This window comes from Canis aureus, chromosome 13 (genome assembly GCF_053574225.1).
Source record: "Canis aureus isolate CA01 chromosome 13, VMU_Caureus_v.1.0, whole genome shotgun sequence".
In the NCBI taxonomy this organism is placed as follows: Eukaryota; Metazoa; Chordata; class Mammalia; order Carnivora; family Canidae; genus Canis; species Canis aureus.
Genome location: NC_135623.1, coordinates 14,903,504 through 14,918,505, shown reverse-complemented (window position 1 = coordinate 14,918,505; position 15,002 = coordinate 14,903,504). Strand labels below are relative to the sequence as shown.

Sequence of the window (15,002 nt, the reverse complement as noted above, 5' to 3'; positions counted from 1 at the left end):
GCTATCAGATTAAGGTCTCAGATCCATTTAATGCTTGGGGGAAAAAATCCTCCCATAATGGGTTGATAAATAATTGCTTCCAATGTTTTCTGACAAAAGTATTTGTAGATCTTCCTCTTCCCTGCTTCATATGATCTGAATGACTGCCACTTCACAAGTTCTTTATGTTTTCTAGATCCTTATTTACTATGGAATTTTTCTTATTTTGCTTATTTCACTTTCTTGGGCTTCATAGTTAATTTTGGTGTAAATGAATAAAAATTATATTTCAGATATATGAAAGAACTGTTTTCCATTCTCCCCTGGTAGTCACGTATTCTAAACGGTACCAGGGTCCACTGGCCACTAGAGTTTTTAAAACTAAGACCATAACATACACATGCCCTAAACCTACCAAAGGGGTAGAGAAAGAAAAAAAAAGAGGGGGAGAGAGAGATTGATTCAGCAGAATTCAAATCTAGACAATGTTTGGGAGAAATCTTGGGGTATGAAGAGGGGGATTCTTCTTTTCAGCAGCTTTAATTCCAGTCCCTTACAAGTACATATTCCTCCAATAGTAACTTTTCTCCCTTTTTCATCCCCTATGCTTCCAAGATGGCAAAGTGGAAAGGGAAAAGGTTTCTATTCCTTTCTACCATCACTTGAGTTCTAAATTATTTCAAATAAGTTGATGTCTTCCATTACAAAAGCAGAAAAAAATTCTGACCTCAATCACAATATACTGTTACCAAAAAACAAAAATACATATGCAACTGTAAGATAAGTATCTGGAAAGTGAGTAGCTTTATTTTAGACCCTAATACCCTGAGAGCAATTATCCTATTGTTCATAAATGGAATAGGAATAGGGGAAAGAGGTTTCCCATCAATATAGTAGATTTAATTAATGCAAGAAGCCACCTCTTCCATTTCAAACGTGCTAGTTGAGATATAAGTGAAAATCAAAACTTGTTTTAGTACAAAGCTAAGTCCAAAAGCAAAAGAGAATTTCCCAAATGCAAGAAAGTGAGAAAAGCTAAAAACACAAACAAACAAACAAAAAAACCCCCACAGTGGTGAAGGGACACATGAATAGAATTCGTATCTCAAACTACAAATAATGGAACAATCTGAAAGAGACATTATAAGACAAGTTAAAAAAAGACATTTTAAATCATGCCTTTAATGTTCAAAGAGAAAACAGAAATAGATTTCAATAAACAAGAACAAATTATTGTAGAAAAAAAAAAAACCTCCCACATACTTGTCACATCTCCTTCGTTTCCTCTAATCTCTGAGAATGCCTTGGTCTTCCCTTATTTTCCATGACCTTGACCTTATCAAATAAGGATTTATCAAATAACAAATCCTACGTTTGTTCATTACTGCTGGGGTGTCATACCTTTTAGTCATTCTCAGTGGACACAGCTAGGAAATACATGCATAGTAACCCACCCATACCTTGTCTGGGTATGGCTGATGTTTCCTGATGACTGGACTAAGGTTATACATTTTTGGCAAGAATACACATACATGACGTATCCTTTCTAGTGCATGGTATCATGGGTTTCAAGATGTGCATACGCTTTATTATTGTGATGTTCACCTTGATCACCGACTAAGATAAATTCTGGCAAGTTTCATCCTAGTAAAGTTATCTTTCCCTTTGTGATTAATGACGATCCTGGGGGACATACTTTGAATCTACCTAAATTTTACTTATCCTCAAATTTTCACTAATTTTACAATCAATTGGCGGATCTTGTCTGCAACAATTATTACTGTTTTGTTAATTCTTATTTTCTATTTCCCTCAATCCATCCATCCTTCCACAGGTATTAACTGGAATTCTACTATAAGTGAGAAATGTTCATTTCCCATTTTATATCTGTATCAGTATGCACTCACGGATATTTACTTTATTATTCTATGGAATATAATCCAATCATTTCATTATTTCTTTTGCTCAAAGTGCTCCAGCTTTGTCCATTTGAACCATCTTCTTCTTCTTCCTTCCTTCTTCTTCTTCTTCTTCTTCCTTTCTTCTTTCTCCTTTTTCTCCTTTTTCTTTCTCCTTTTTCCCTTCCCCTTCCCCTCCTCCTCCTCCTCCTTCTCCTTCTTCTAGTACTTTGTTATTACCTGGCACACATCAAGCACCTTTAGTATTTTCTGTGTCAGTCCTGGAATCAACCACTTCTCCAAGAAGTGGAGAATCATACTTAGAAATAAAAACCTGAATCCTACGTTTGTTCATTACTGCTGGGGTGTCATACCTTTTAGTCATTCTCAGTGGACACAGCTAGGAAATACATGCATAGTAACCCACCCATATACTGATATTTCGGATTCCAAACTGACCCAACAGAGTTCATTTTAGCCTTCTCCTTTCTGTATTTGTGAGAAACCCAGTTTTTGTTGTCTAAAACATATTTACTGATTTGTTCAGTTTAAGTGCACACATATGGCAATTTTGGAATTGCTCATTTATGCCCCTGTGACAAATATATTTACTGACTACATTACAGCATTAATCTGCAGTTCTTTTTTATCTTCACCATTACAGCATCCAATCAAGAGGTTATTTTCCAAAACAACTTGGAATAAAGTTTTCTTCCCCATCCCCTTTAATGTCACTCCTTCCTCATTCCTGATACACCGTTCTCATCTCCCCAGTTTTGCACCCCTTTCCCACCTACCCCCCCGCAGGTTACCAATCACATCACTTTAGTTTCCAGTTTATCCTCCCAGTATTGATTTTACGCAAATGACTGATACACTTGAACTGTCTTGTATCTCCTTTTTTTAAAAAATATTCATAATTTTCTGAGTCTTTTAAAAATTTTTTTTATTTATTCATGAGAGACAGAGAGGCAGAGACACAGGCAGAGGGAGAAGCAGGCCCCACACAGGGAGCCTGATGTGGGACTCGATCCCGGGACCCCAGGACCATGCCCTGAGCCAAAGGCAGGTGTCCCTATCTCCTTCTTTCTTAAACAAAAGTTCATACTATAGATACTCCTGTGCTTTACCTTTGTCGCTTAACAGTATATTATCTGAGAAACACTCTATATCAGTCAATACAAATCATTCTCATCCTTTTTTTTTTTTTTTATAGTTCCATTACTCCACTAAATGGATATACCATAGTTTAATCACTTTGCTTTGTGTGGGCATTTAGACTGTTTCCAATACTTTGCAATTAATTGCATTACATTGCTGTAGTGAATTTTTTGTGCATATGTATTTTTGTATCGTTGGAGGTATATCTTAATGGTAAAAACCCAGAAATGGTCTTGCTGGGTCAAAAAGTAAATCAATACATACGTAGTATTTTTAGATATTGCCAAATTTCCCTTTGGAAGGGTTATGAAAATTCATATTCGCACCAGCGATGTAGGAGTGCCCATTTCTCCACAGCTTTACCAACAAAGTATACTGTCATATTTAAAAATTTTTGCTCTTGGTAGGTATTATTTTAATTTGCATTTCTCTAATTATGAGTGAACCTGAACTTTTTTCATATATTTCAGGACATTACTATGTCTTATTTTTTTGTGTGAGTTGTCTCTTCATATCTGATTCCCATTTTTATATCAGGTTTTTGGAACTTTGTCCCTGAAATATGTTGTTTTGAAACCGTAAGTCTCACAACCACTATTTATTGCCAAGGTGAACTCTGATCTTCTGAGGGACTTATCAATAGGATTTCTGGTAGCAAGTATGAGCACCAGAGGGAGCACCCAAGGGCCTCCAAACCTTTTGGACTCACTGCGATGGGGATCAATGACCCCCAGCAGGGTTTGGTCATATTGGATGAAGACATCTTAGCTCCTGCTTAGAAGCCTCATCCACGTATTTCTGGACCCCAGAGCTTTGAAGAATTGTACTAATCTGGGCCATGTGACCACTATCCTTCACACAGACTCAGAGGTCTACTCCAGGAAATCATTCCTTGCCCAGAACCAGAACAGGTTCTAGTAGCTTGCACTGCAGTGTGCACTGCGGGATCATCTCCGGGGGCTGCCCATTCACCTGTATAAGATTGTTGCCCTGTCTGCAGTGCACCACACCTGGGGCCATCATTTTGTGTCTAAGGACCAGAATGCAGTGGGCCCTTGGGCTGCATGGCCGACAATGTAGACAAGAGACCTTCACCACGTGGTGTCACAACCAGAAAAGCTTTTATCCCTCATATGTTCTTTAAAGATTTTATTTATTTACTTATTTATTTATTTATTTATTTATTTACATAGATAGAGAGCATGAGCAGGGGGAGGGGCAAAAGGAGAGGGAGAAGCAGACTCCTCACTGAGCAGGGAGCCCGATGTGGGGTTGGATCCCAGGACCCTGAGATCATGACCTAAGCCTAAGGCAGACGTGTAACCAACTGAGCCCCCCAGGTGCCCCTTGTCCCTCAGATTTTAAGAGCTGTTTAAATATAAAATATATTGTCCTTTTTATGTAGTATATATTGTGAATATTTTCTCCCAGTTTCTCTTTGACAAACTTTTATTTATGGCTTTTTTTTTTGTTTCCAAGAATTTAGTGAAATTTATCTATCTTTTCCTTTTAATGCCTCTGTATTTTAAGTTACAGTTAGCAAGCCTTTTTCTACACCAAAATTACAGAGGAATTAACTCATGTGAGTGGTGGATATAAAGATGGCTCTTTTAATAATAGTGCAGGGACAAGTGGGTAGCTATTTAGGAAATGCTAAAAGTGGATCATTCACTGTTCCATGAAAAAAAAGTAGATCACTTTTCAAAAAAGTTTCCAAAAACTTTCCAAAGTTCAGCAAAGTTGTAGGGGACAAGAGCAAAAATCAGTTCTGCTTTTATACACCAGTGATGAATAATCTGAAGAGAAAACTAGGAAAGCAATTCCATTTCTAACAGCTATCAAAAATAATAAAAATACTTAGGAATATGTATAACCAAGGAAGTAAGACTTTTATGCTGAAAACAGTGCTGAAAAAATTAAACAAGATCTAAATAAATGAAAACGCAATCATATTCATAGGCAAGAAGACTTAACATTGTTAAGATGTCGATATTAGCCAAAGCAATCTAAAGATTCAACATAATCCTATCAAAAGTCCAACAGCCTTTTTTTCCACACGGAATTGCAAAGGGCCCTGAATAAGCAAAATAATCCTGAAAAAAAAAAAAAAAAGTTAGAGAAATCACACTTCCTAACTTTGAAACTTACTACAAAGCCACAATGATTAAAATAATATGGTATGGGCATAAGAACAAACATAAAGACCAATGGAATAGAAATCCCAGAAATAAACCCTCACACATATTGTTAATTGATTTTCAACAATGGTGTCAAGACCATTTAGTGGGAAAGGATGGTTTCTCAACAAATAGTACTGGGGAAACTATATCCACATGCAAAAGAATGAAGTTGGACCGTAACCCACACCACATACAAAAATTGGTTAAAAAAATGGATCAGAGACCTATAGATAAAAACTAAAATTACAAAAGTCTTAAAGAGAACATTGAGGAAAATCTTCATGGCACTGGAATTTGGCAATGATGTAATGAATATGACAACAAAAGTAAAAAAATAGGTAAACTACACTACATTAAAATTTAAAACTTCTAAAAAAAGAAATTTAAAACTTCTGTGCAAAAGAAATAATTAATAGTGAAAAGGCAACCTACAGAATGGAATATTTAAAAACCGCCTATCTGATAAGGGGTAAATATCCAGAATATATAAAGAACTCCTGGGATCCCTGGGTGGCGCAGCGGTTTGGCGCCTGCCTTTGGCCCAGGGCGCGGTCCTGGATATCGGGGATCGAATCCCACGTCAGGCTCCCAGTGCATGGAGCCTGCTTCTCCCTCTGCCTGTGTCTCTGCCTCTCTCTCTCTCTCTCACTGTGTGCCTATCATAAATAAATAAAAGTTTAAAAAAAAAGAACTCCTACAACTCAACAACAAAATACAAATAGCCTAATTTTAAAATGAACAAAAGGACTTCAATATTTCTCCAATGAAAAATATACACATGGACAACAAGGATTTGAAAAGATGCTCAACATCATTAATCATTAGGGAAATGCAAATCAAAACCACAATGAGACATCAACTCACACCCATTAGGATGGCTACTAACAAGAGAAAATAACAAGTGTTAGCAAAGATACAGCAAAACTGGAATCCTTGGGCACAACTGGTAGGAATGGAAAATGGTGGAAGCCTCTATGGAAAACAACCATGCTGGTTTCTCAAAAAATTAAAAACAGGATTACCATATGATCCAATAATTCTACTTCTGGGAATATATCCAAAAGATCTGAAAACAGAGTCTCAAAGAGGTATTTATACACCTACATTCATAGCATCATTATTCACAATGGTCTAAAAAGTGGAAACAACCCAAGTGCCCATCAGCCAATAAATGCATAACAAAACATAGTAATTGCATACAACAGACTATTATTCATCCTTGAAAAGAAAGGAAATTCTGACACATGCTATAACATACACGAACCATGAAGACATGATGCTAAGTAAAATAACCTGGTCATAAAAAAAAAAAAATACCGTACGATTCCACTTAAATGATGTACCTAGAATAGTCATATTCCGAGACAGAAACAGAGGTTAGCAGGAATGAGAGTTGTTTAAGGCTATAGAATTTCAGTTTTAGGAGGCGAAAAAGTTCTGGAGACTGACAGCACAAAGACGTGAATCTACTTAACACTACTGAACTATATACCTGAAAATAGTTAAGATGGTAAATTTTATATTTTTGTATTTTACCACAATTAATAAAAACCAAAAAAAAATTAGATAAGTTTGACCTTATCAAAATTAAGAATTTTGTGCATCAAAGAACACTATCCAGAAAGTGAAAAGACAACCCACAGAATGGCAAAAAATACTTACAAATCATATTTCTGGTAAGGGATTAATACTGAAAATACATAATGAACTTCTACAGCTTACCAACCAACCAAAACAATGCAGTTAAAGATGGGCAAAGGAGTTGAATAGACATTTCTCCAAAGAAGATATACAAAATGGGGGCCCTTGGGTGGCTCAGCAGTTGAGTGTCTGCTTTCGGCTCAGGTCATGATCCCGGAGTCTCGGGATCGAGTCCTGTATGGTTCTCCCTGCATGGGGTCTGCTTCTCCCTCGGCCTGTGTCTCTGCCTCTCTCTCTGTGTCTCTCATGAATAAACAAATAAAATCTTAAAAAAAAAAAAAGATATACAGATGCCTATAAGAAAATGAAAAGATGCTTAACATGGTGTTTAGGGAAATGCATATCAAAACCCAGTAAGGTAAACAATTCACAACTACTTGGATGGTGATAATAATAAGAAAAAAACATTGGGGGCACCTACATGGCTCAGTCCATTACGCATCTGACTCTTGATTTCCGCTCAGGTCATGATCTCAGGGTTGTGAGATGGAGCCCCTCATCTGGCTCCCCACTGGGCATGGAGCCTGTTTCAGATTCTCTCTCTGCCCCCCCAACCTCCCCTCACCCCTGTTCATGCACTTTCCTTCTCTCCAAAAAAAAGGGGGGAGGGGGAAGTCAACAAATTTTGGTAAGAATATGAATTATTGGAACCCCTGTAACAGCACAACCAGTATGGAAAACAGTTTGGGATTTCCTCAAAAGGTTAAACACAGAACTACCATATGACCCAGCAATTCTACTCCGAGGTACCTATCCAAAAGAACTGAAATCAGGGATTTGAACAGGTATCTAGACACCAATGTTCGTTACATCCTGTTGCCCATCAGAAGACTGAATTTAAAAATGTGGTATATACATAAAATGGTAATTATTCAGACATAAAAGGTAATGAAATTTTGATAAATGCTACAAATGGATAGACCTTGAAAATATTATGCTTCTTAAAATAAGCCAGACACAAAAGGACAAATATATGATTCCACTTTTATATGAGGGGCCCAGAATAGGCACATTTTCAGAGATACAAAGCAGAGGTTGCCAGGGAATGCGGGGAGGTGTACAGGGGCAGGGCAGTGGGGAAGAGGAAGAGATTGTTCAGTGGGTACAGAGTTATGTCCAGGATGGTAAAAAAATTTTTAAGTAAAATACCAGTGATGGATACATAGTATTGTGAATGTTTTTAATGCCACTGAATTGTACACTTATTAATGGTTAAAATGATAAATATGTTACACATATTTTACCCCAATAAAAAAAAAGAAAAGGTCCATTTTACCCTAGTGATCTATGTTAGTATGTTAGTTAGTATGTCATATACTAACTTCCCATATGAATTTGGGTCTAATTCTGCACTTTTTATTCTTTTCCACTGTTCTATTTGTTCCTGCCAATGCCACAAGGTTTTAATTATACAGGATTCATTGTGTGTGTGTATGTGTGTGTGTACATATATATATAATATATACATATATATTCTTTTAATTAAGCAAGCTCTACGTACAATGTGGGGTTTGAACTCATGACCCTGAAATCAAGAGTTGCATGCTCCACAAATTGAGAGCACCCCAGAGGCTTTATAATAAATTTCATTTTTTTCATAATATATTTTAATAGCTGATAGGGTTATTCAACCCTTACAATTTCTCTTTTTAAATATTTTCCTGGATATTTCTAAATCAATTTTATTGGGACACCTGAGTGGCACAGTCAGTTAAGCATCTTGGTTTTGGTGCAGGTTATGCCCTCAGGATCCTAAAATTGAGCCCTGAGTCTGCTCTGTGCTCAGATTGAGATTGAGATTCTCTCTCCCTCTTCTTCTGCCCCTCCTGCTCCTGCTCTCTTTCTCTCTCAAATAAACAAACCTTTAAAAATAATATAACCAGTGTTATTGGGCTAGAACTCACATCCTGTACAATTTACCCATTTAAAATACAAATGGTGGTTTTTAGTACACTTGCCAGATTGTGAATCCAATTTTAGGACATTTCTCCACATCCAAAAGAAACTCTGTACCCATTAACAGTTGTCTCCTATTCTCCCCCCTCCCTTTACCAGCCCTAAACCGTTAATCTATTTACAATCTATAAATTTGTCTATGTGGACATTTTCTATAATTGCAACCATAAAATATGTGATCTTTTGTGACTGGTTTCTTTCACATAGCACATTTCCAGGAGTGATTCATCCTGTAGCACATATCAATACTTCCTTTCTTTTTACTGTCAAATAATGTTCCATCGTATGGATATATGACATTTGTTTATCATCAGTTGATGGATATCAGGTCTGTTTCCACTTTTTAGCTATTATGACTAATGCTGCTAATAACATTCACATATAAATGTTTGTGCCCACTTCTGTCTTCAACTCTCTTGAGTTTATACCTAAGAGTGGAATCGCTAGATCATATTATAACTATATTTAACCATTTGAGAAACTGGCAGATGGTTTTCAAAGTGTCTGCGTTGTTTTACATTCCTAACAGCAGGGATACGGATTTCAACTTTTCCATTTCCTCACCAATAATTGTTATTTTCTCTTATTACTGCATTTTAGTGATCTCATGATTTTGATTTACATTTCTCTAATGACTAATAATGTTGAACATCTTTTAGTGTACTTATTGGCCATTTATAGATTTTTTTTGGACAAATTCCATTCATATCCTCTGCCCATTTTTAAAAATAGGTTATTTCTCTTTTTACTATTGAGGAGTAAGAGTTCTTTGTATATTAGGGATAGAAGTCCTTATCAGATATATGATTTGCAAAAAGTTTTTCCCATTTTGTGAGTTGTCTTTCTGCTTTCTTGACAATATCTGCAGCAAAATAAAAAAAGTTTTAAACTTTGCATAGCCCTATATACGTATGTGTGTACGTACGTCATTTGAGCTTTGGGTGTCATATTTAAGAAAACATTACCTAACCCAAAGTAACTACGATTTACTGTTTTCATCTAGGAGTTTTATAGCTTTGCTAGCTCTTATAGTTAGATTTATGAATTTTTAAAGATTTTATAAAAAATGTATTAGAGATACAGAATCAGAGAGAGAGAGAGCAAACAAACCAGGGAGGAAGAGGGAGAGGGACAAGCAGACTCCACGCTGAGCCTGATACAGGGTTTGATCTCACAACCCTGAGATCATGACCTGAGTTGAAATCAAGAGCTGGATGCTTAACCAACTGAGCCACCCAGGCGCCCCGTATTTTTAATTAATTTTTATGTATGTCGTGAGGTAGGGTCCCAACTTCATTCTTTTGCATATCCAGCATCATATCCCAATACCATTTGTTGAAAAGACTATTATTTCCCATTTAATTTCCTTAGGACCTTTACTAAAAGTCAACTGACAATTATTCTGGGTATTTTTGCATGTTTGTATTTCCACATGAACCCTAAAATCCGCTTGTCTAACTCAATGAAACAACTTGTTAGGATTTTTATTAAAATTGCATTGATTTAATAAATTAACTTGGGAGGATTCACATCTTTAGGATGTTGAATCATCATATTCAAGAGCAAGGGATGTTTTACCATTTCCTTAAATCTGCTTTAGTGTCTTTTAGGAGTGTTTTATTTTATTTTATTATTATTTTTTTTAATGTGTGAAACTTCAGAGAAGTTTTTTTTTTTTGTATATTTTTTCATTGGAGTTTGATTTGTCAACATATAGTATAACACCCAGTGCTCAGCCCGTCAAGTGCCCCCTTCAGTGCCCATCACCCAGTCACTCCACCCCCCGCCCACCTCCCCTTCCACTACCCCTTGTTCGTTTCTCAGTTAGGAATCTCTCATGTTTTGTCACCTTCACTGGTATTTCCCACTGATATTTCCCCCTTTCCTCTATAATCCCTTTCACTACTTTTTATATTCTCCGTATGAATTAAATCATATAATGATTGTCCTTCTTCATTTGACTTACTTCACTCAGCATAATACCCTCCAGTTCCATCGATGTCGAAGCAAATGGTGGGTATTTGTCATTTCTGATGGCTGAGCCATACTCCATTGTATACAAAGACCACAGCTTCCTTATCCATCATCTGTCAGTGGACACCGAGGCTCTTTCCACAGTTTGGCTTTTAGGAGTATTTTAAATTTGTTTTATGCCTTTCTTAATAAATTTATTCCTAAACATTTAATCCTTCATGTTGCTATTGTAAATGGGCTTTTCTCTTACATTATGTCCAGTTTAAGCTATTTCTATATATGAAAGCTGATTTTTGTATGTTAATTTTAAATCCTGATCCTTCCCTGAATTCTTTTACTGTAGGAGTTAGTTTTATCATTGATTCTCTGGAGTCCAGTTACACTATGATCTGCAAATAGATACTGTTCTACTTGTTCTTTTTTTTTTTTTTTTTACTGTCTTTTTACTGTCTTTACTGTCTTTTTACTGTCTAAGATTTTATTTATTCATGAGAAACACAGAGAGGGGAGCGGGCAGAGATAGAAGCAGGCTCCATGCAGGAAACCTGACATGGGACTTGATCCCGGGTCTCCAGGATCACGCCCTGGGCTGAAGGTGGCACTAAACTGCTGAGCCACCCGGACTGCCCTCTACTTATTCTTTACCCACTTTTATGTCTCTTATTTATTTCTCTTATTTGTCTTGGCTAATTTACCTCTAACATAATGCTGAACGATAGTGAAGATAGTGAGGATGCTTGCCTTGTTCCTGACATGAATGAAAATTCCTGTAGTGTTTCCCCATTTATATAAGATACTAGGGATGCCTGGGTAGCTCAGTGGCTGAGCATCTGTCTTTGGTTCAGGTCATGATCCCGGGGTCCTGGGATCGAGTCCCACGTTGGGCTCCCTGCATGGAGCCTGTTTCTCCCCCTGCTTGTGTCTCTGCCTCTCTCTTTGTGTCTCTCATGAATGAATGAATGAATGAATGAATAAATAGATAAGAACTAGCTTTAATGCTAAGATATATACTTCATCAAATTAAAAAAGTATTCTTCAAATCCTATTTTCTTGAGTTTCTCTATCAAGGATGGGTACTTAATTTTGTCAAAGGTTTTCTCAGTATCTACAGAGATCTTATTATTTTTTCTTTATATTTATTAACATGGTATATGATACTAATAGGTTTTCTTATATTGTACCAATCCTGCATTCCTGGAATAAATCCTGCCTTAGAATTTCTGCCTCTGTTTTTCTCTCTGCCTAGAATTTGCTTTCCCTAGTTTTCATGTCTAGCCCCTTCATCTATTCAGACCTTATAAAATATCTCCTCCTCAGAGATGCATTCCCTGGACCACTCAATCAAGAGTAGCCTTCCAGTTAACCTCTAGGGCAGTACCCTATTTTAATTTCCTACCTAGCACTTATCATGAGCTGGTATTTTCCCCACATATCCCATATGTATATTCCTATGTGCACACCTTCAACCACTATGACGGTACTAAAGCTGTCTTAGAAGTAGATTACTGTATGCCCAAGATATATAGTACCTGGCATATGTTAGGCACTCAATAATTGTTTGTAATAAATCTTCTACCATTTTGGATTCACTACTGTTACGTGATTTTATTACAGGAAAAAACTAGGAGTAACAAAAACCCACCTCTGAATACACTTATGGTATAAATCTAGATTTCTCAACTTTAAAGAGAAAGCTAAAAACTCAAACAAGGGGATGCCTGGGTGGCTCAGCAGTTTAGCGCCTGCATTTGGCTCAAGGCATGATCCTGGAGTCCTGGGATCGAGTCCCGCATCGGGCTTCCTGCGTGGAGCCTGCTTCTCCCTCTGCCTGTGTCTCTGCCTCTCTCTCTGTGTCTCTCAGGAATAAATATATAAAATCTTTAAAAAAAATAAAAACTCAAACAAAATTGAAGTGCACATTTTTTTAGATAGTCTAAATCAGTGAATCAAAAAAAATTACTAGTACTTTAAAAAACTGTAATACCGGGTGGCTCAGCGGTTTAGTGCTGCCTTCAGCCCACGGTGTGATCCTGGAGACCCGGGATCAAGACCCACGTCAGGCTCCCTGCATGGAGTCTGCTTCTTTCTCTGCCTGTGTCTCTGCCTCTCTCTGTATGTGTCTCTCATGAATAAATAAATAAAATCTTAAAAAAAAAACTGTAATATTAAAATCAGGGTTCTCTTTCTTCCAACTAACATTATCTAATTAAAATATTATTAATAAAGGACTTAACATTTAAATTGGATAAAGAAAAAAAATCAATGTAAATGACTAATTGTACCTAATAGAAACCAAAGACATACTTCAATAGACTTTAGTATTACAATTCTCCCAGCCAAAAAGAAAAAAAAAACCTCACAAAAATTAATTTTAACTTTATATAATGGAAACCATAAAAGACAGAAAAGTGATAAACTCTCTCAATTTCTCAATTACCTGTAAAAGGTGATGATTTCTCTGAGTGTTTTACTATTAGAAGTTTCCTATTAATAAATACGTAACCACAGGGACAAGATTTACATGCAACAGGAACCTGGAGGGGGGAAAAAAGGAAAAAAAAAATGTTACTATTTTACTATTTACTGAACTTCTAAAGTGTTTATGTGGTCTCTTCAACTCAACAATAAATTACTTGAAGGTAGAGATTATTTTAATTTAATCTCCACATCTTGGGCAGCCCTGGTGGCGCAGCGGTTTGGCGCCGCCTGCGGCCTGGGGTGTGATCCTGGAGACCCGGGGTCGAGTCCCACGTCGGGCTCCCTGCATGGAGCCTGCTTCTCCCTCTGCCTGTGTCTCTGCCTCTCTCTCTATGAATAAATAAATAAAATCTTAAAAAAAAAAAAACTCCACATCTTCATAAAAACGATTTGAGATAGGAAATCATACCCCTCCCACTCTCCTAGTCCTTTACAGCGCCATGCATATGCTAAATATTTAATAACACTAATGTAAGCAGCTACAGGAAGTATGTCAAGTAAAAAACTATTTCCTAAAATGTCAGTCTCAGAATAGTTACAATGTGGGTTAGACTAGAAAAAAGGTTAGGAAATTATTACATTAATCCCAGGATGAGAGGCTGTTGTCCTGTTCTGGGATGCTGGCAGGGGAATGCATCCCCCCCCGCCCCCCCAAAAAAAACAAACAATATATTTGACAGACATTTTAAAGGGAGAAAGAAATAAGTCTTGGACACAAATTCATTACTAATCATAAAATAGAACTAAAAACTTGTAATTTAGGTGATCCCTGGGTGGCTCAGTGGTTTAGCGTCGCCTTCAGCCCCGGGCCTGATCCTGGGGTCCCGGGATCGAGTCTCATGTTGGGTTCCCTGCATGGAGCCTGCTTCTCCCTCTGCCTGTGTCTCTGCCTCTCTTTCTGTGTCTCTCATAAATGAGTAAATAAAATCTGTAAAAAATTAAAATAAAAACTTGTAATTTCTTTTTTAGCTCATCAGTTATTTCAGAGTACATTGTTTAATTTCTACAAATTTTTGAAATTTCTAGTTTTCCTTTCTGTTGTTGATTTCCAACTTCATCCTGTTGTGGTTGGAAAAGATACTTTGAACGATATTGGTCTTAAAAAATGAACTTTGATTCTGACCTTATTCCATATATAAATATTTCAAGATGGACTGTAGACCCACATAAAACATTTTAAACTAGATAACTTCTAGAAAATACTTAATAAAAAATCTGCCTTCAAGAGTTTGAACATGAGAGAGGAAGAGGGCCAGGATCAATTACTGGAAAAGGATTATTTATTTACAATTGCCAGTTTGAGGGAGACTACAAAATAGGTGCTAGACATAGGTTCTCCCAGGCTCCTGTAGAGGAAAGAACCGGAACAGATCTCATTTGCCTGGCAGGTTTCTGTTTTCTTTTCTAAGGTCTTTACTACCTGAAGTAGTCTGTGATCTTAAGAGTTTTAGTAAAAAAATGATTATGTCATTTACCAGCTTTATTAAGTTATAATTAACATACAATAAACTATACATATTTAAAACGTACTATTGGACAGGTTTTGACAGCTGTGTATGCCCATGAAACTCACCACCATCAGGATAGTGAATATATCCATCATCCCTAAGTTTCCTCATACACCCTGTAATCTACCCTCTTACCTCTCCTTAGCATCCCCTTCAATATCCCCAAG

At 36.8% G+C, this 15,002-nt stretch overlaps 1 protein-coding gene across 1 annotated transcript in view; it reads right to left on the bottom strand.

The window, feature by feature from the left end:
- LOC144281928 (histone-lysine N-methyltransferase SETMAR-like) overlaps positions 1–15,002 on the bottom strand; it is a 28,976-nt gene that overhangs the window by 5,779 nt on the left and 8,195 nt on the right. Inside the window, exon 2 of the mRNA XM_077844853.1 lies at positions 13,287–13,383. Within this exon, the coding sequence (XP_077700979.1) occupies positions 13,287–13,383 (97 nt within the window). The remainder of the gene's footprint in view (positions 1–13,286; positions 13,384–15,002) is intronic.